At 41.3% G+C, this 22,135-nt stretch overlaps 1 protein-coding gene across 1 annotated transcript in view; it reads right to left on the bottom strand.

Annotated features, from left to right (window-relative positions):
- The window catches only part of chn2 (chimerin 2), a 227,343-nt gene that overhangs the window by 80,961 nt on the left and 124,247 nt on the right, over window positions 1-22,135 (bottom strand). Inside the window, exons 2-3 of the mRNA XM_078428520.1 lie at window positions 9,618-9,656; window positions 3,897-3,952 (exon numbers count right to left, since the gene is read on the bottom strand). Coding sequence (XP_078284646.1) covers window positions 3,897-3,952; window positions 9,618-9,656 — 95 coding nt within the window. The remainder of the gene's footprint in view (window positions 1-3,896; window positions 3,953-9,617; window positions 9,657-22,135) is intronic.

Here is a 22,135-nt window from a genome sequence, read left to right as displayed (position 1 = left end):
CAGTCATACAGCTCAGCTTGCCCCATCTACACTAGTTGCACCTGCCCGCATTTGGCACATACCCCTCTCAACCTTTCCTATCCATGTACCTGTCCAAATGTCTTTTAAATGTTGTTACGAGTACCAAACTCAACTACCTCTTCTGGCAGCTCATTCTACATATCCACTGCCTTCTGTGTAAAAAAGTTGCCCCTCAGATTCCTATAAAATCTTACCCTTCTCATCTTAAACATATGTCCTCAGGTTCCTGATTACACTATTCTGAGTAAAAGGCTGTGTGCAGCTACCTGATCTATTCCCCTCATGATCTTATACTGCTTTATACCTGCAACTCCTGGTTAAACCCTACATGGACCCCCTGCAGTTCGCTTAGCAAACAAAGATGGAGGTTGAGGACGCCATCATTCACCTGCTCCATTGTTCCTATGCTCACCTGGATAAGCCGGTAAGCACTGCGTTTTTTTACTTCTCCAGTGCTTTTAACACCATCCTGCTAGGGAGCAACTGACAAAGATGCAGGTGGATGCTCCATTGGTGTCTTGGATCACCAACTACCTGACTGGATGACCACAGTATGTCAGGCTACAGGACTGTGTCTTGGCCATGGTGGTGAACAACACAGGGGCCCCACAGGGGACACTCCTCTCTCCCTTCCTGTGCACCATCTACACCTCGGACTTCAGATATAACTATGACTCCTGCCTCCTGCCACCTGCAGAAGTTTTCGGATGACTCTGCAATTTTGGGCTGCATCAGTGAGGGGAGGGAAGCTGAATACAGAGGTGTTGTCAACGACTTTGTTGAGCGGTGTGGGCTGAATATGTGCAGCTCAACACCGACAAGACTTAGGAGTAAGTGGTGGACTTCAGGAGGAGAGGAACACCCCTGCCCTTGTCTCCATCAAGGGTGTGGATGTGCAGTTTACCAAGGAATACAAATACCATGGCGTTTACTTGGACAGTAAACTGGACTGGTCCAGGAACGCTGAGGCCCTGTACAAGAAGGGCAGAGCTAGCTGTACTTTTTGAGAAGGCTCCGTTCCTTCAACATCTGCAGGAAGATGGTGCAGATGTTCTACCAATCAGCAATGGTCAGTGCCATCTTCTTCACTGCCGTGTGCAGGGGCAGCAGGGTGAAGGCCATAGAAACATAGAAACATAGAAAATAGGTGCAGGAGTAGGCCATTCGGCCCTTCGAGCCTGTACGCACCGCCATTCAATATGATCATGGCTGATCATCCAGCTCAGTAACCTGTACCTGCCTTCTCTCCATACCCCCTGATCCCTTTAGCCACAAGGGCCACATCTAACTCCCTCTTAAATATAGCCAATGAACTGGCCTCAACTACCTTCTGTGGCAGAGAATTCCACAGACTCACCACTCTCTGTGTGAAGAAATGTTTTCTCATCTCGGTCCTAAAAGACTTTCCCCCTTATCCTTAAGCTGTGACCCCTGGTTCTGGACTTCACCAACATCGGGAACAATCTTCCCGCATCTAGCCTCTCCAACCCCCTAAGAATTTTATATGTTTCTATAAGATCCCCCCTCAGTCTTCTAAATTCCAGCGAGTACAAGCCTATGAATGCCAAAAGGACTGCCAAAAGGACTAACAAGCTCATCAGGTAGGCTGGCTCCGTCCTGGGGGCAAAGTTGGATTCATAGGAGGTGGTCTTGGAGGGGAGGATGCTCCTGAAACTGTGGAGCATCTTGGACAATGCAGCTCACCCCCTCCATGACACACTGGTCAACCTGAGGAGTACCTTCAGCAACAGACTGGTTCCACCAAGATGCAGGGCAGAGCGCCACAGGAGATCCTTTTTCCCTGTTGCTATCAAACTGTACAACTCCTCCCCCTTCTGTTGAGGGGTAGACTGACTACCTTCCTTCCCCCCCCCCCCCCCCCCCCATCTTTGTACATCCCCAATCCTTTCCACTCGTCACTTTAATTTCATGTTTCGTGTATCTTGTGTTTTGTGACTGTTGGCAGACCAATTTCCCTCCTGGGATAAATTAAGTTCTATCGTATCGTATCGCAAGATCACATCTCATCCTCCTACACTGCAAGGAATACAGTCCAAGCCTGCACAACCTCTCCCTTTAGCTCAGGCCCCAAACTCCTGGCAACATCCTTGTAAATCTTCTCTGCACTATTTCCAGCTTAACATCTTTCCCTCTCCTGTGTAGGGCACTCTACATATTGCCTGAGGAAGCTTTCCTGAACACATTTGACAAATTTGCCCCATCTAAACCTTTTGCACTATGACATTCCCAGTCAATATTGGGAAAGTTAAAATCCCCTTCTATGACAACTATTTCTCAGCTCCACCCATATAGCCTCATCAACAAGCCATCAGTAATGGCATCTCTGACCACTGCTGTAACATCGACCTCAATCAATATAGCAACACCCCATCCTCTTTTAACCCCACCTCTATCTCTCCTGTAGCATCTGTACCCTAAAATATTATGATGCCAGTCCAGTCCTTCTTTTAACCAGGTTTCTGGAATGGCTACAACATCTCAGTCGCACGTACCTAACCATGCCTAGAGTTCATCTTCCTCACCCATCAGCCCTAGTCATAAAATAAGTGCAATTCAAACCAACAGTCCTCCCTACTGAGCGTGTGCCTATTCTGTCCACTGAAGTGGCTTCTGTGAAAATGGTGACCTGAGGAAGAAATTGAGGTGGATCATCTATTTGGAATTTCTGAGTGACTTGGATACAAATAACTGAGCCTTATCTTTCTGACACCCTGCAATCTTTGAGGGTTGGAATGTTTTTGGAGCCTCTCCCAATCATTAGCTTTATTTTTGTCCACCACCATTCAGGACTAGATATGGTAGAGTGGCAGAACTTTGATCCGATGCCCTGGTTGAGAGATTGTGTAGCGCTGTCTATTGTCTGCTGATTTTGCTGCAGAGTGTTGTGTTGGATTGTGCTGCAGCGTCACCCAGCTGGCACATCATTATTCTTTGGGAGACACAAAAAGCTGGAGTAACTCAGCGGGACAGGCAGCATCTCTGGAGAGAAGGAATGGGTGATGTTTCGGGTCGAGACCCATCTTCAGTTAATCTTCGGTTTAAACCAGCATCTGCAGGTCCTTCTTACACATTATTCTTTGGTATGCAGATGTTATTCCCTGCTTGTGCTTTTACTTTTCTTATTGGGGTTAATTGTTTGTTTGTGTGTAAAAGGCTGAGGGTAGAGTCAGTGAGGAAAATACAATGAATGAATTTAGGGTTATTTTAAATAAATGTTATACTTTATTAAAATCCTTGCCTTTGAGTTGGCTTGGCAAAATTATGCATGCAGTGCATCAATGTCAATTTGGAGTTATCAAGACACATATCAGTAAAGTTGAAATAAAAATGAAGTGCTGAAGACACTCAGCAGGTTGGGAATCATCAGTAAACAAAAAAACAGCAAACGTTTCACATCAAGGACCCTTCAACAGAACTGTGAAAGAGAGAATCGATTTAATTTCAGATATCAAAGAAGGTAAGAGGGAGAGCTGTGCATATACTCTGCATATGTAATATGTTGACAATGGAAAGACTGCAGGACATTGCCAACAGACAGACATTTGCACTTGGGGAAAACATGATATCTTTTACACCATTTAAAAAGAACCCCACAGAAGAACAATGAAATGCATGAAGCAGCATGGGATCCACAGGCTTTCAACATCAAACCACCAATGCATTAACTGTAATGCAGAGTCCTTCATTGGCATGAGAGCTTAGAAATGTCAACCTCAACTGGTGCCACCCAGCAAGAAAGGAACTTATTTCTCCATTAATAATAATAATGAAAATCTTGTGGAAAATTTCTGAAAAGCCCTGAACAAAGCTGAAAAGTATATTATCTCATTATTCAAGTGTGATTTGTAACTGACCTCTCGAGGACAAGTCATTCTTTTCGGACGTGGGGCTTCCTGCTGTAATTGATACACTATTCAAGAACAGAAATAGGTGTGAGCAATGTCAACATTAAAGACATCAAAACATCGCAACATCCAACAGACTTCATGTCCCCCCCATAAGTTAACCAGATATCAATCCTTATTACACCAATTAGAATAAGATTGCTTAAACACACGGTGCATTAACATTGATTCTGCATGACCATAATTTCCCTCGTGGTCATTTATCTGTGCCAATCATTACTTATTCAAAAATTATGGTAGCTAACAAACACACATAATTACATATACAAACACTTATTCTATTCCCTTAATACCTTATGAAAAACCACTACAAGCAGCAATAGCACACAACTAAACAAAGGCTTTGTGTTGAGATATCATGAGGGCTTGCACCAAGCAAGTGTTTTGGAGTGAAAATGTTTTTCTTTCCCGAGTATCTTTTCCTGTTTGTTGAAATAAATGGAATGTTTTCAAATACACAATCTTTTGACATCTCGTAAATCCAAGGTGCCAGCATATAACTTTTCAAATCAATAGACATTAATGACACTTTTGATATAAATGTTAAGAATCTAAATCTCAAAGAAAAACAGAAAACATTTGAAATGCTGCTCAAAAGTTCAATCAACACACAATGCATTCAGATGACCTAGTACCACAGTATGTTGAATAACCATAAGATGATTTCCTGTAATTAAACGTAGAGGAGAGATATCCATTCACAACAGCTAATTAGTTAAAGTCAAGCTATTTTTCCAGAATGAAAGGATGAATCACAGAACTATATAATTGAAGGCAGACAATCAATTATCAACCACACTCCATTCCATCCAGCTCCATACACTAAAGGCAGGGCTTTCCACACCACCCACTACTAGGATTATAGATTGGCTGTCATTAGAGAGATGATGATGAATTGACAGAGAAAAAAATAATTGGAAAATATTTCCCCTTCCTATTTCTTCTAAGATAGTGAACAAATGGACATGCCATAAATAATAAAATGATTAACCACCCAGTCCCATCATTTTAAACTTGTAAAATCTTGTGATATTTGAGAAATACTATGTGAAAAATGGGAAAACAGAGCTTTGTGCAGCATTTCAGTTTCTGGTGGAGTTTTTTGTTGACCATTTTTACGGAGTGAAAGCAGTGTTGGCCAATCCTGTTAGATCTCAAACGCCAAACAAATCTTACAATTGGAAGTATCTGAACACCCACCCTGCAGCAGTAATACCTGCAAAACTAATTACATTCACAAAAGTGTGTCCTGGTAGGAGTATAATTAAATAATTTTGCAAATGTAGTCAAATATTTATTTTATATTAAACACCAAATTTAGCTGACTGAGTACAATTGTCAAAAGCTTGAGGAAAGCACAAGAAATTTAAAATGTGACCAGTCCCAAAGATGGTGAGTCAAATGCACTTAAAAAAAGTATTGTAACCTTATCATGGGGTAATTACATATTTCCCCATTTAATGCCAGTCTTTGAGGATTACAACCATATTAAAGTTAGTAAACTAATTTTAATCCATATTTTTTGAGAGTTTAATAATTAGATGAAATGTTTTCCAATTTTATACACTTTTTGCTCCATCAATTTTGGCACTATCATTGAGCTATTTTACAGTTAGGATTTCTTGTGCAGTAAAATGTTATTTTCCATTCTCAAGGACCTCCAACCATGACTGCAAGTTCATTGGCTTATGGCTTTTCAACATGGATATGTTACAGTGTGCAAGCCGCCTAAAAGATTAAGTTGAGTGAAATGTTTTGTATGTACTCTAGCGTGGAATTCTGGAAGCCGAACAATAATAAAACTATAAGAAAATAACTGCAGATGCTGGTACAAATCGATTTATTCACAAAATGCTGGACATAATAAAACTATGTTCTATTATTACCCATAAAAATTGGAACATTACTAAGGAATATTTTCTCTCCATTTTATGATATTTATCTTGCAATTCCCATAGTCACCTGGCTTGCCAGAATCATATTTAAAACTATAGTTTACTCCAAAATACAGACATTTTATTTATGACAATTAAATTATCTAATCTTCCTATCTCACTTCCATTACAAAGTTACATTTTAACTGGTTCCTCAAAACAGCATCTCCCTGCATATGTAGAGGAGGGACTCCCAGCTGAGAAAGCAATTTGAGCTTAAATCGTAATATCAACAGATGTTTTGCTTCATTGGGGGCAAGGCTGTCTACTTCTCAGTGAAAAGCTGGAAGATATATTATGTGATTCTCAAAAGAAGAAAAATTTGCCAGGCATGCATTTTATGGCAGGAGATCAGAGCACATGCTGTGAATAGAATAGTCGCTATATAACTGCAGGTAGGCAAAGAAAATAATAAAACATTAGGAATTAGAACATAGTTCAAGAAAAAGACAACCAAACTCTCATCACAAGATTAATGCCAAGCAGCTTCAAGGACTGAAATGAATTTTTTTTTTAGCCCATTAACTAGGATGCGGCCTTTGTTAATTTCCACATCACAAATTACAAAACAGATGGGGTTTAATAGCCCAAATGTTGAACCAGTTTCTTCATTTGTAGGTGCACTCTTGACATTAGTATTTTTAAATTATTTCTGGGAGATAGAAATTCTCATTGACATAACTGCAGGATTAAGTGGCTGGTAGATTTCACTGCAACATCCCTTGGGTTACTTTGATACAACTACATTGGGTTGAACAAGATTAGAAGTGGCTTGAGTAGCAAGGATACGAGGCATAGACATTGGAGTGCCCAGCAATTTGAACATGTGAATGACGACTGTAGACTCAAAATCAGTCTTAAATCAGGCCTGATTTTAATCTGTAGTCCCATTTCCAAAAGAACGTAGGATTGAGTATTCTGAAAAACATTTCTCATCGATCGACTATAGCCAGACAACAGACATCTAGCATCAACTGGAAATGGGCCAAAAGTGATAGACAGGTATCAGCATCAAGTTACCAAATGTTTTATACCTGCCATTTTAAAGATGATTATTAACAATCAAATTTGGAAACCCAGTGTAAAAACAACTTGCATTTGCATTGGGCATTTCATGCAATTAATTGTCCAACAATGACTTACAGTGGAAGTAGACAACCTTATGCAGGAAATGGAGAAAATCTACAGGTTAGTACATTTACAGACATGGATTTGATAACAATGTCTTTGGCCAATAGATGGTAAAAAGCCTTGCCAAAAATAGCGGGTAGACTTGTAGAATAAACCAGAGTCTGAACTGTGGATTGCGCAGACTGTGGACAGTATGGCCAATACAAGGTTGCAAAGAGCACAATAGGGGGTTTTCTGAAAGATGAATAGGACACTGTGGGAAGCTAGAGAAGAAATTGCAGGCGCCCTGGCTGAGAGAAATGAATCATCATTAGACACGGGTGAAGTGCCGGAAGACTGGAATGTGGCTAATACTGTGCCTCTATTTAAAAGGGTTGTAAGGAAAAGCCAGGGAACTATAGAGCAGTGAGCCTAATACCTGTGCAAGTTAATGGAGGCGATTCTGTGGGAGAAGATATATACGCATTTGGATGGATATGGCTGATATGGATTGTCAGCGTAGTTTTGTATAAGGAGATCGTGTCTTACGAATCTGATTGAGATTTTTGGAGAAGTGATTTTCTTTTTTGCAGCAGGAGCTTGATGTTTGGCCAGGTGGGCTGAGGAATGATTTTGTTTAGTTTTTTAGTTTAGAGATACAACATGGAAGCAGGCCCACCAAGTCTGTGCTGACCAGCAATCCCTACACACTAACACTATCCTATACACACCAAGGACAATTCACAATTTTACCAAGCCAATTAGCCTATAAACCTGTACGTCTTCGGAGTATGGCAGGAAACTGGAGAACCTGTGTGACCCTATGACACTAAGCAAAAACGTATGGGACCTTGGCAGAGCTAGCCAACTGGATAGAGAATTGGCTTCATGGAAGGAAGCAGTGGGGGATTGTGGGAGGATGTTTTTCAGACTGGAGGCCTGTGACTAGTGGTGTGACTCAGGCCACTTCTAATGGCCACTTCTATTTGTGGTTTATATCAGCCATTTGGATGTGAATGTAGAAGACATGATGGGTGTTATCGTAGATAGATATCAAAAATTACTGCAGGATCTTAGTCAGTTAGGCAAGTGGGCTGAGGAATGGTTAATGGTGTTTAATACAGATAAATGCAAGGTGTTGCATTTTGGGAAGTCAAATTTGGGCAGGACCTTCACAGTGAATGACTGGGCCCTGGGGAATGTTGAAGAGTAGAGGAATCCAGGAATACAGTTACACAGTTCCTTGAAAATTGCGTTACAGGTAGATAGGATGGTCAAAAAGGCCTTCATTAGTCAGGGTATTGAGTATACAAGTTGGGAGATTATGTTACAGTTGTACAAGACATTGTTGAGGATGCACCTGGAGGGGTGCATATGTGTATGTGTGCGTGTGCGTGCGTGCACGCATGTATTTCATTGCTCCGTTTCAGGACATATGACAATAAAATGACTGTCGACTTTTGACTCTTGTGTCTTGAGGATGAGTGATGATTGTATAGAAGCGTTTAAGATCATGGGGGCAATAGATAGGGTAAGTGCACAGTCTATTACCCAAATTAGGGAAATCAAGCACCAAGGAACATAACTTTGTGAGAGGTGAAAGGTTTGACAGAAACCCAAGGAGAAATCTTTTCATAGCGAGGGTGGTGGGTATATTTAACAAACTGCCTGTGGAGATAGTGGAGGCATCACAACATTTAAAAGACATTTGGCCAGGTACATGGATAGGAAAGATTTAGAGGGATATGGGCCAAATGCAGGCAGGTGGAACTAGCAAAGGTGGGGCGGTATGGCAATTTGAACCGAAGGGCCCATTTCCGTGCTGTATGACTCTACCACTGTTGTTCGATTAACTAAAGTTCCAACACCAGCAAGGAAATATTTGCGCCTCAAAGTTATTACTTTTCAGGGATCGAAACATATTTTTCAGACAATGGAAGCAGTCAGTGTAGACTCTGCTAGCTTCCGCCTTCTCCTTGGTGTACATAGGTCGGATTCTCACACTGATCCTATTTTTTACCTGCATACTTTGAAGGTGTTCCATTAGCCAGAAATGCAAAATTGAATTGTGATTTTTTGGGGGAAAATTGCACATGTGATCTTACTTAAGTATAATGTTGTTTAAATTTTTTTTAAAGTAGATGTTTAGACATTTGATCCACCTCATTCACCGGGAAATACTGCCAGAGGATTGAAAAGGCCACATGTACCCAGAGTAATTACAGGGTAGAGACAATAAAGGGTGATGTAAATTTGAAGTTAGGTGTTAAAATGCTTATTTACCAGTCCTCTTAAATTGCCCACTGATGGAAATGTAAAGTAATGAAACAACAACAGCCTTTCATTACCAATTTTCTTGCTGCATAAATGGGTCACTCTATTACCCAAAACAGCGTATTAGATAAATTAATGTTCTGTTTTACTGTCAATTGCATCTGCTCATTTGTCCTCATGGACTTAATTAAAAATAAACTTTAAATCTACTTTGTTATTCAAAATGGAGAAAAAATGAATAATATTTTAATATTCGTTCTGATATTCGTGCTCATTCAGAATCCCACCGACGCTGTGTTATATTTCCCTTGTGTACATTAACACATGTCATAGAGCCAGGTTTTAAACTTACAGTAGGATTTCCATATCGGTGGTTGATACTCTTCAGCATCTAAAAAAATAAAAAATATATTGTTAGAATTACACATTTGCTTCAAATCCATATTGTCAAATCATTTGTATTTCATATACCTATCAAAGAGTCAGCAAGATCCTCATCAAAATATGCAACACTGATATACAGAGTGCTCAAGATGCATTAATAATGTTTTCCACCATCATTGTTTAATATTCTATTCTACTATTGATTATACGCCAAAACATTATGACCATAGAAACATAGAAACATAGAAAATAGGTGCATGAGTAGGCCATTCGGCCCTTCGAGCCTGCACCGCCATTCAATATGATCATGGCTGATCATCCAACTCAATATCCCGTACCTGCCTTCTCTCCATACCCCCTGATCCCTTTAGCCACAAGGGCCGCATCTAACTCCCTCTTAAATATAGCCAATGAACTGGCCTCAACTACCTTCTGTGGCAGAGAATTCTACAGATTCACCACTCTCTGTGTGAAAAAAAAGTTCTCATCTCGGTCCTAAAAGACTGCCCCATTATCCTTAAACTGTGACCCCTTGTTCCGGACTTCCCCAACATCGGGAACAATCTTCCTGCATCTAGCCTGTCCAACCCCTTAAGAATATGCTGTTGGTCCTGCCTAATATGCTGTTCGTCCTCCGTGTACCGCCAAAACAGCGCTAACCCACCGAGGCATGGATTCTACAAGTCTCCTGAAGGTGTCCTGTGGTATCTGGCACCAAAACATTAGCAGTAGATCCTTCAAGTCCTGTAAGTTGCGAGGTAGAGCCACCGTGGATCGGACTTGTCGATCCAGCACATCCCACAGATGCTCAATCGGATTGAGATCTGGAGAATTTGGAGGCCAGGGTAACATCGTGAACACTTCATCATGTGTGCAGTATGGCACGAGCGCATTATCCTGCTGATAGAGACCACTGCCATCAGGTATTACTATTGCCATGAAGGTGTGTGCCTGGTCTGCAATAATGTTTAGGTAGGTGACACGTGTCAAATTGATGTCCACATGAATGGCCGGACCCAGGGTTTCCCAGCAGAACATTGCCCAGACCATCACACTCCCTCCACCGGCTTGTCGTCTTCCCACAGTGCATCCTGGTGCCATCACTTCCCCAGGTAAACGGCGCACACGTACACGGCCATCCACGTGATTTTAAAAAAAGGGACCTTCTTTAACTGCTCCAAGGTCCAGTTCCGACGCTCGCGTGCGCTTTCGACGGTGGACAGGAGTTATCGTGGGCACTCTGACTGGTCTGCGGCTATGCAGCCCCATACGCAGCAAGGTGTGATACACTGTGTATTGTGACACATTCCTCCCATGACCACCATTAAAATTTTCTGTGACTTGCGCCACAGTAGATCTTCTGTCGGTTCGGACCAGATGGGATAACCTTCGTTGCCCTCGTGCATCGATGAGCCATGGGCGCTCAACAACCTGTTTGTGGTTTGTCCCTCCTCGGACCACTGTCGGTAGGTACTCACCATTGCTGACTGGGAGCACCCCACAAGCCTTGCCATTTCAGATATCCTCTTACCCAGTCGTCTGGCCATAACAATTTGGCCCTTGTCAAAGTCGCTCAGGTCTTTACTCCTGCCCATTTCTCCTGCATCCAACATATCAACTTCAAGAACTGACTGTTCACTTGCTGCCTAATATATCCCACCCCTTGACAGGTGCCATTGTAACAAGATAACCAATGTTATTCACTTCACCTGTCAGTGGTCATAATGTTTTGGCTCATCAGTGTATGTAGCATAATAAAATCATTCTAAAGATGTAATGTGACTTTCCAGAAAACAATCTTGTAAATAAGACACATTTAATTAAGTTATAGTTTGTTAAGAGTTAATGTCATATAACATTACAAATAAAACACTTAAACTATTTCCCTCCCACAGCCTCTGGAAAATACAGTTTGAGCAATATTTAATCGCATTTATATTCCTCAGGGCTGTTTGGTTTCAAATTTGAGTCAACGATTTCTTCTGATCAGAAGTCGATACATGACCAAAATTAAATTCTGTCGAAAGTGAAATGCAGTTTGTGCAGTCCTTTGGGATGCCACAAGTGTCTCCCATTAGTGAAGGCAGCTCCAAATCACAGAGCACTGCTTCTGTCCAGAAAAGGAATTGTTTGGAAATTTTGAACATGCCAATGGTGCAATGCCTCATCTTTGTCCCGCAACTTCTCCAGCAGTAGCATTTCATTTAGTTCTGGAGAATATGTATATTATCATAATTTGAACCACATTTCTTGCTCTACAATTTAAAATTGACTTTTATATTGCCTTCAAGCTGTTTTCTAAATCTCTTTAAGCCACAGACTCTGAAAGTGTGCAGACAAGGTTTTACTTAGCACAAACCAATTTGGGAAAATGTCATCTTTTTATACATAGCATTTCTTACACTGCTACCGCACAAAATTATTTTGCTTCCAAACAGTATTACAATTATAAAAGAAAGCAACATAAACAGCAGGTGCCAGAACTCCAAAATGAAATCAGAACACAGTGGAAATAGTCATCAAATCAGGGAACATCAGAAAGGCATCATCATCACATTAGCTGATCTGAAGATTTACAGTATATTTTCTTTTAGTATTATTACAGCTATAACTGTGAGGTAGACTGTGTAGTTGGGGTTAAACCCCAGTGAAGTAGAATGAGTTCCTTTGCTTGGAATCAGGTTCTTCATTTGTAAAACTATTGTAAACTTGTGGAACTTGCATGCACAGCAAGATGGAGAAAGCCTAATCTAAGTTTCTAGTGGTTAGTACATTCAGTATTTAATATTCCAAATGATTTAGTAGAACTGGATGCATTATGGTCAGCTAGGACTCGAAGGGCAGAAGGGTCTGTTTTCCTGTTGTACGAGTCTAAGACTATGCGTACAATTTCTATGACATTGTTTGATATAAATATAGAACAGAATTAACAAAAGATAAAAGTAAAAACATCAAAGTAGACATTTCACTGTTCACAGTTTTTAATACAAAATGAATTACAATGAATTACAGGCAAACGCCTCCGCTGTCACGCTGTGAAAACGGAGAGGATGAGACGGAGTTTTTTCCCACAGGCCATCAGGACTGTCAACTTTTACAACTCCAGAGACTAAATTTTGTCTACACTATAGTAACTTTATTAACTTTATTTATATGTTATAACTGTAATTCTTTTTTGTGCACAATCCGCAGGCATTGCCACTTTCATTTCACTGCACATCGTGTATGTGTATGTGACAAATAAACTTGATTGACTTGATATAAATTACAGAATACACATAAAATATATGTCTCATCAACTGGGGCTGCAGTTCTTATGTCAGTATGGATAATTGCCTCCACTATTTCTGTATTTGTTGCACAGTTAAAAATAACAAAAGCAAATGGAGAGATCATGTGACCAAAATTCCAACCAGTCTATGGTGCATGAAGAATGCAAGCATCCAAATTTTGTATTCTACGAAAAGAATATTACAATTATAAACTACCTACAGTGATCAAAGGTTTATTTTTCCATTTAAGTTCTAACATTTAATTTTTGAAAATTATTGAACTAATCAAACACAGACTCTAAAGTTTAATCTAGCTTTTTTCAAATTGAATAAGCTGTTTATTAATCTACAGGTGGAAAATAATTAAAATAACCAAAGTATCAAGTGAAAGCAGGAAATATTGCAAAGTACAATAGATATGGGTTAGCAATATGAATATATCTCCGGGATTTTCTATTTCCAGCATCTGCAATATTTTGCTTTTGGACATGTCTGTTTTTTTGTGCTCAGGATATGGGATTTGCCAATATATTCTAATGTTATTTATGACATATTCCCTAATATGGATGAATATTAAAGGTAGCAGGGAGTACAAGGTGATATTAGACTAACTACTGAAGATACCCATTCATTTGTCCTCATCATCATTATTCTGTTCTCTATTCTGTCTTCGCAGTGGCTAAATTTAAAACATTTTAATTTTTTATTTTTTTTAATTCTCCTCAAAACCATTTTAACCGATTCCGTATTATTTTTTAAACTTTACTGTATTTTTAAATTAGCTTCCAAAGACATTTTTCAACCAATCAAGAACACTGAATCAGCAGATTAATTTCAGAGGTTTGAACAGCTCAAATACTAATTAATTGTGAAGGTTCTCGACAATTGAATGTATGCCCAATAGCCCAAGAAGTCCTGGATGAAGTAACTCATTGACAATACATTGCATTTTAATATCTGTAATCAGAATACATTTGATCTTTCCTGAAGTCATTTAAAATTATTCAGCTGAATGGCAATCGCCTGGAATTTTGTTTTATTTATGGTCAGCATTTACAATCATTACAACAAGAACTGGAAATATTTGAACTTCTCAAAAGATCACAGAGTTCTGACAACAAGGAAGAATACCAAACCACAAAGCCAATGGGGAAGGAGGGAATCACTGACACCAACTTCTGAATTTTCATATTTAGCATATGCATCTTTGACATTGATATCAAATTCATGTTGTAACAATGAAAAATGTACAGAGTTTCTTCACCATTACAATTGCAGAATCGGATCCACAGAATATGTAACAGGTAATATACATGCAGAATACCAACGGAGTTCTCTAAAGACACAGCTCACTGCTTAATCCCATATATTGTCAAGAAATTCATCCTTGTTTAGATTATTTACAGTCAAAACATACTTTCATCATTCTTCTTGGTTACCTCTTTAAAAAACGCACAGATTTTCAAAACACAATTCCCACGCACAAATCCATGCATCTGATCCCTAATCAGTCCTTGTTTATCCAAATGCTGGTAGATCCGGTCTCTCAGTAATCCCCTCCAGTAACATACCCACCACTTGGACCATCTCTGACATCTCACTACCATTTCTGGATCTCACCATCTCCATCACAGGAGACAGACTAGTGACTGACATCTACTACAAACCCACTGACTCCCACAGCTATCTGGACTACACTTCTTCCCACCTTGTCTCCTGCAAAAAGTCTATCCCCTACTCCCAATTCCTCCGTCTACGCCGCATCTGCGCCCAGGATGAGGTGTTTCACACTAGGGCATCAGAGATGTCCTCATTCTTTAGGAAATGGGGCTTCCCCTCTTCCATTATAGATGAGGCTCTCACTAGGGCCTCCTCTATATCCCGCAGCTCCGCTCTTGCTCCCCCTCCCTCCATTCGTAACAAGGAGAGAATTCCCCCTTGTCCTCACCTTCCACCCCATCAGCCAGCGTATCCAACAAATCATCCTCCAACATTTTCGTCACCTCCAACGGGACCCCACTACTGGCCACATGTTCCCATCTCCTCCCCTTTCTGTGTTCTGCAGAGACCATTCCCTCCGTAACTCCCTGGTCCACTCGTCCCTTCCTACCCAAACCACCCCCTCCCCAGGCACTTTCCCCTGCAACCACAGGAGATGCAACACCTGTCCCTTTACCTCCCACTTCGACTCCATCCAGGGACCCAAACAGTCTTTCCAGGTGAGACAGAGGTTCACCTTCACCTCGTCCAACCTCATCTATTGTATCTACTGTTCCAGATGTCAATTTCTCTACATTGGCGAGACTAAACACAGGCTCGGCGATCGTTTCGCTCAACACCTTCGCTCAGGCCGCCTTAACCAATCTGATTTCCTGATGGCTGAGCACGTCAACTCCCCCTCCCACTCCCAGTCTGACCTTTCTGTCATGGGCCTCCTCCAGTGTCATAGTGAGGCCCACTGGAAATTGGAGGAACAGCACCTCATATTTCGCTTGGGCAGCTTACAGCCCAGCAGTATGAACATTGACTTCTCTAACTTTACATAGTTCCACTGTCCCTCTCTACCCTCCCCTTTCCCAGTTCTCCCACTGTCTTCCTGTCTCCATCTATATCCTTTCCTTATCCCCCCCCCCCCTGACATCAGTCTGAAGAAGGGTCTCGACCCAAAACGTCACCCATTCCTTCTCTCCTAGATGCTGCCTGACCTGCTGAGTTACTCCAGCATTTTGTGATACCCATCAATGATATCAGGCTCACCTGCCTGTAGTTTCCTGGGTTGCCCTTGCTCACCATCTCAAATAATGGTACAAAATAAGCCACACTCCAGTCTTCCAGAACTTCACCTGTAAATTAAGATGATGCTTGTATCTTTGCAGGGGCCTCTGCAATTTCTTCCCCTCACTTCCCACAAAATCCAAGCGTGCACTCGGTCAGGGAAATCCCTGCGGTTTTATTCACCTGAATATGTTTTAATAAGCACTCAAATGATTTTTTTTTGCATATGGTCCAAGACATCAATTCATTTGCCTCAATTCCTTAGCATCCATGCTAAGAATTTAATTCCATGTTATTAATTTACTCTTTCTTTGTTTATGATTTGTTGAGTAGGAGCATTGCATTTATAAGTCTGTAATACTGCAGCAAGCAAGAATTTATCTGTTCCATCATCGGTACATGTGACAATTAAACACTCTTGACCTTCTCCACTATAAAAACTGTAGATAAATATTCATTAAAAATCTCAATCCTCTGTGGTTCCACACATAGGCTGTCATGTTAATCTACAAGGGGACCTACTCTCTCTTCAGTCACTCTTTAACCCTTAATAAACCGACAGAAACTCAAGGGATTTTCTTTTAACTTGTCTACCAGATCCATCTCACATCTTTTGTTCTCCTGATATCCCTCCAAAATCACTTTGACACTTCTTACATTCATCACAAAATTGCCATGATCCCTAATACCTAAATATGATGTATGCCTCCATCTTCCTAATCAGAACCTCAATATCTGTCAACCAAGGTTCCCAAAACTTAGCAGCCTGAACTTTTGCAATTGCAGATTTAAAAGCCTCCCACTTCCCTTTACCTGCAAACCACGTTGACCACTACAAGCTCCGGAATTGGTCCTGATCTAATTTAAGACCTGAACTTGTGGACCAATTCTATCTTTCTCCATTTTAAAACTAGAATTATGGTCACTAATCCCAAAGTGCTCCCCCACTGACACTTCAATTACTTGCTCTACCTCATTCCTCAAGAGGAGGGCCCCTGTTGTGCCCTCTTGATAGGGCACTCTATATATTGATGAAAGAGGCTTTCTTCGACACATTCAACAAATTGCATTTTGTTTGATGGGCGTCTCAGTCAATGAGGGAAGTTGAAACATTCCAAGAATACTTCAATATTATTCTTGCAACTATCTACAATCTAAAGATGCTTCAAAATATTAGGAAAATAATGTAGTCCAAAGCTTACTTCAAAAACAAAAGTCATCTGATTTCCTCAACATCAGAGATACCAAGGGCAGTTTGATGATCATTTTGCGGAACAACTTGGTTCAGTCGGCAGTGTTGACCATGAGCTTTCTGTTGCCTGCCATTTTATTTCCCCATCCCACTCCCATTCTGACTTCTCACTCTGTGGCCCCTTCTACTGTCAATGCAGGTCCAATGTAAGCTCAAGATATAGTACCTTATTTTTCATCCGGGCATGTTGCAGCCCCCAGTCTCAATATTGAATTCTACAACTTCAGATACCCTGATTTCTCCTTCTGTACCAGTCATCCATCTGTGACATTAGCCCAGCTTGCTTTAATACTTTCTCCCTGTTCCTGCCAATCTAGTTTAAACCCTTTCAAGTAGCACAACCAAATCCCTCTCAAGTCTGAAGAGGGGTCCCAGCCCAAAATGTCACCTGACCACAAATTCCAGATATAGTGCCTGACCTAATCCAGCACTTTGTGCCTTTTTTTTGTAGCCAGGAGCTACAGCTGAGTGCTGGAAGTTTCCCCAATTTCCTATATCATGCAGGAGGAGCATACGAATGCCCTAACTGCCATCCAACCTGCACTTCCACTAAATAAGTTACATCCCATCTGCACTTAGATTAAACGAGAAAGTCAAAAACAAGACCTATCCTTTTTTGCTCTGAATTCTGCTCAGCCTTCTCACCAAATCACTCAGTCAAAGTTTCAACATTTAGTCTAAACACACCATGCCACAACAAACAGCTTCTCCCAAAATGACCACTCCCAATAGGCCACTCTGGTATATCTTCACTTCTTATTGGCTGCTGGGCCTCTGGATGACCCAATCAAATGACATTCTTTTAAACTTTCTCGCTGCAGGTCTGCTCCGCCTCATGGCTCAAAACTCACTAACTCAGTCTTGAGAAAGGGGCTGGGACCTGAAACGTCAACTCTCTCTTCTAAGAGATGAGTACTTGTAGCCTTTACTGGATTTCTAGGATCTGCAGTATTTTTGACTTTGAGCCTGATAAAGTCTACGACTGAAGGGCAAAATGGAAACCAAATGAGGAACCAATTTCTAAGTATAGCAATAATCCATAGAGACTAAGTCTGCAAAAATTACAGAGGCAGACAGTAATGAAGGCCACTCGGCCTCGTGCATCTGTGCCTGTTTATTGTTGTGCTTTACAATTGGCCCAACACCTCGATTTTTTGTCCACTGCCCTGCAATCAAGAAGGCTGTTTTAGGCGAGGTGTTACATTATTTTATTCGCATTTATTATAGGCCTATAGAATTGTTAATCATGGATCTTTAATCACTAGCTTTGTTAATGTTGAAGTGTGCTTACTCCTCAATCTTTGAAAAATGCTAATATGTAGGATAAACTTAAAAAATAATAATTTCACATGGCAAAGTTAAAACAACTTAAAAACTAGAACTTTGGAAAGGAAGTTATTTTAATTAAGTTCTTCAGAACTGAATAAACGTGTTTACGGAGCAGAACAGCTTGAACTGGGATGTGATGTTCATAGTCCATGAAGAGAAACCCTTAATTACTTTTCAGTTACTGCTAAGTAGACTGTTTCTACCCATCAATGTTTTCATGGCCTCTTGTGATCAACCTAGAAGTGCAGAGTCAGATGTAATTTGCATCTGATTACATTTCTGACACTAAGGGGGGAAGAAAGCTGCTGTTTGAAAGCAAAGTAAAGTAAAATAAAATAAATGCTGCTGGAATAAAAATGTGAAAATAAGCCAGCTTTATCAGAAAAATACTTATCTCTTTCTGGTGGTGATCAACCTATTTTGTGCTGTTGTTCTTGTTTCAGTATTTTAATTTATTGGATTTATTTAAAAAAATTACTCAGTCTTGTAATGTGGTCATCACTGACATGATAATCTTTTGCACGATGCTTCAGGACTTTGAGACAGTGATAATGAAGGAACTGAAGGTTCTGGTCCAGAACCAGGGGCCACAGTTTAAGAATAAGGGGTAGGCCATTTAGAACAGAGATGAGGAAAAGCTTTTTCTCTGCCTCTGCCTCAGAGGGCAGTGGAGGCCAATTCTCTGAATACATTCAAGAGAGAGCTAGATAGAGCTCTTAAGGATAGCGGAGTCAGGGGGTATGGGGAGAAGGCAGGAACGGGGTACTGATTGAGAATGATCAGCCATGATCACATTGAATGGCGGTGCTGGCTCGAAGGGCCGAATGGCCTACTCCTGCACCTATTGTCTATTGTCTATTGTGAATGGTGGTATATTTTCGAGCAAATTGGGCTGCTAGAACACTTTCTTGCATGTAGTGGTATAGATATGTAATTGTTAACCTCGTTCTTCTTGGACATATGTATTCCTCATAAGGCGCCAAGATAAGTGCACTTAGGGTTGTGAGCGAAACAATAGCATGGCAAGAAGATTGACTGCAATACAGAAAAGAGGGAGAACAGATGTTACTATTTGATTTATTCACAAAATGCTGGAGTAACTCAGCAGGTCAGGCAGCATCTCGGGAGAGAAGGAATGGGTGACGTTTCGGGTCGAGACCCTTCGTCTGAAGAAGGGTCTCGACCCGAAACGTCACCCATTCCTTCTCTCCTGAGATGCTGCCTGACTTGCTGAGTTACTCCAGCATTTTGTGAATAAATCGATTTGTACCAGCATCTGCAGTTATTTTCTTATGTTACTAAACATAGCACAAAAAGTAAGGAAATTTGTGTTTGGTAGATTATTTCTTTGTTGCAACAATGCTTCTTGGCAATAAATCTTATACTGTTGGAAAGCCTGTTTATTTCCCTTTTAAATGGTGCCATATTTGTAAGGAACATGCATTTGTGGGATGAGCAGCAGAGCTGAGTATATGCGTTGCGCCCATGAAAAATTTGCCAAATCTTCTCTGCCAATGCCAAACAGCTGATTCTGCTGTTGATATTGACTCTTGTTTTGAGCTTCTGGTACCCCCAGGTGCTGACAATCAGGTGCCTGATTGGCACCTGATTGGCAGCATCTGTGGGCATGGGCCGTGCTACAGTGGTCAGTAGGTGTCTGCTCCAAGAATCGGCATGCCACGTTTGACTGATCTGGATAGGGCCCGTGCGATAGGGCAACTTCAAGCTGGTGTTCCGCAAAACCAAGTTGCGGCATTATTTGGAGTGAGCCCTAGCACCATCTCCAAAGTGAAGGCCAAGTTCCATATAACGGGGGATGTCAGAGACAGGCCGCGAAGTGAGCGTCCCAAGAAGATGACACCCGAAGAAGACCGTTTCCTCACCCTGTCAGCACTTAGGAACCGTAGGCTGTCTTCTACAGATTTGCAGTCAAGGTTTGCAGGACGATATGGTCGACAGCTCTCTGCCCAGACAATTCGGAACAGACTGCACGCAGCCGATCTCCGGTCTCATAGGGCTGCCAGGAGGCCTGCCATGACTGCCCTTCACCGTCAGGCCCGTATGCGCTGGTGTCGGCAACACGTGCACTGGAACCTGAACATGTGGAGGAACGTTATGTTCAGCGATGAGTCCAGATTCTGCCTTCGGCAGTTGAATCATAGGGCCAAAGTGTGGAGAAGACGCGGAGAACGCTATGCTGATTGCTGCACCGATAGAGTAACATCTTTTGGTGGAGGCAGTGTGATGGTGTGGGGCGGCATCTCCCTCATTGGAAAAACGAGGCTTGTCATCATTGGAGGCAATCTCAATGCAGAGAGATATCGAGATGAGATTCTGCAACCAGTGGCAATCCCATATCTCCACAGTCTGGGACCGAACTCTATCCTCCAAGATGACAATGCTCGCCCCCAGCAGGGTTTCTCAGAGACTACCTCCAGAATTTGGGAGTGGAGAGGATGGAATGGCCTGCCAGCAGTCCTGACCTCAACCCCATTGAACACTTGTGGGATCAGCTTGGGCGTGCTGTTCGTGCCAGAGTGACCAACACAACCACGTTGGCTGACTTGCGACAAATGCTGGTTGAAGAATGGGATGCCATCCCACAACAGTGTGTGACCAGGCTGGTGACCAGCATGAGGAGGAGGTGCCAGGCTGTTGTGGCTGTGTATGGTTCTTCCACACGCTACTGAGGCTCCTGTTTATTAAATGAATAAATTGTTAAATTGCCAATATGTCTTGTTTCTTCAGACTTCAATCATCCAATCCACCAAACAACACCGAACAAGAGTCAATGGCAGAATAAGCTGTTTGGCATTGACAGAGAGGATTTGGCAGATTTTTCATGGGCGCAACCCACATACTCAGCTCTGCTGCTCATCCCACAAATGCATGTTCCTTACAAATGTGGCACCATTTAAAAGGGAAATAAACAGGCTTTCCAATGGTATAAGATTTATTGCCAAGAAGCATTGTTACAACAAAGAAATAATCTACCAAACACAAATTTCCTTACTTTTTGTGCTATGTTTATTTGATTTTCTCTGGGAAGTCAGTACAGAGGCATCAGCTATTTTCATTCTTCATTAATGAGAGCGAAGAAGGGCCAAGTAGATTGTTTTGCACCTAAAACATGGATACAAAGTTATGAAGATGACACGTGACAATATGTTAAACTAAATGTATTAATTGGGCGATAAAACTGGAGCACACTGCATGGAAATGTGGGGTTACCCATTGGTGTGAAGAATAAAACAGCAGAATTTTAGGATTTAAAGAGATTTGGCAAGAAATACAAAGTTAGCATGCATGTACATCCAATAAAATGGAACAATGAACTTTGTTGCAAAGTTTGGAGATGTGCAAGAATAAAGATATCTTGTTACAGGGCTTTGGAGAGATCAAAACTTGAGAAATGTCCATAATTCAGGTTCCCTTATTTCTGAAAGATTATGCATGGCTCACATTCATGTTGATTAGGTTAATTCTTGAAATCCCAGGGTTGTCTTGCGAGGAAAAATGAGATAAAATAGGATTACATTTTTGCAAGGGTCTTGTCAGCAGTGATGCTGAGAGAATGTTTTCGCTGTTGGGGATCTGACATTGTACAGAACAGAACCACTCCTTCGGCCTACTATATCCCTGCTGGCAGTGATGATCATCTACGCTCATCCCATATGGCCATAATAGATCCAAATCCTTCTAATCCTTTCCTATCCAAATACATGATGTTATACATTGCACAATGGATAATGGAGGTGACTGCTGGAGGCCAGTCATCCCAGCTCCAGAACATCACCACATACATTCATCAGGGCAGTGACCCAGACCATCTTCACCAATGATCTGCTTTCCATCCTT

The sequence above is a fragment of the Rhinoraja longicauda genome, chromosome 2, assembly GCF_053455715.1.
Source record: "Rhinoraja longicauda isolate Sanriku21f chromosome 2, sRhiLon1.1, whole genome shotgun sequence".
Classification (NCBI taxonomy): domain Eukaryota; kingdom Metazoa; phylum Chordata; class Chondrichthyes; order Rajiformes; family Arhynchobatidae; genus Rhinoraja; species Rhinoraja longicauda.
The sequence above is the reverse complement of the archived record's forward strand: the minus strand, read 5'-3'. Positions and strand labels throughout refer to the sequence as shown.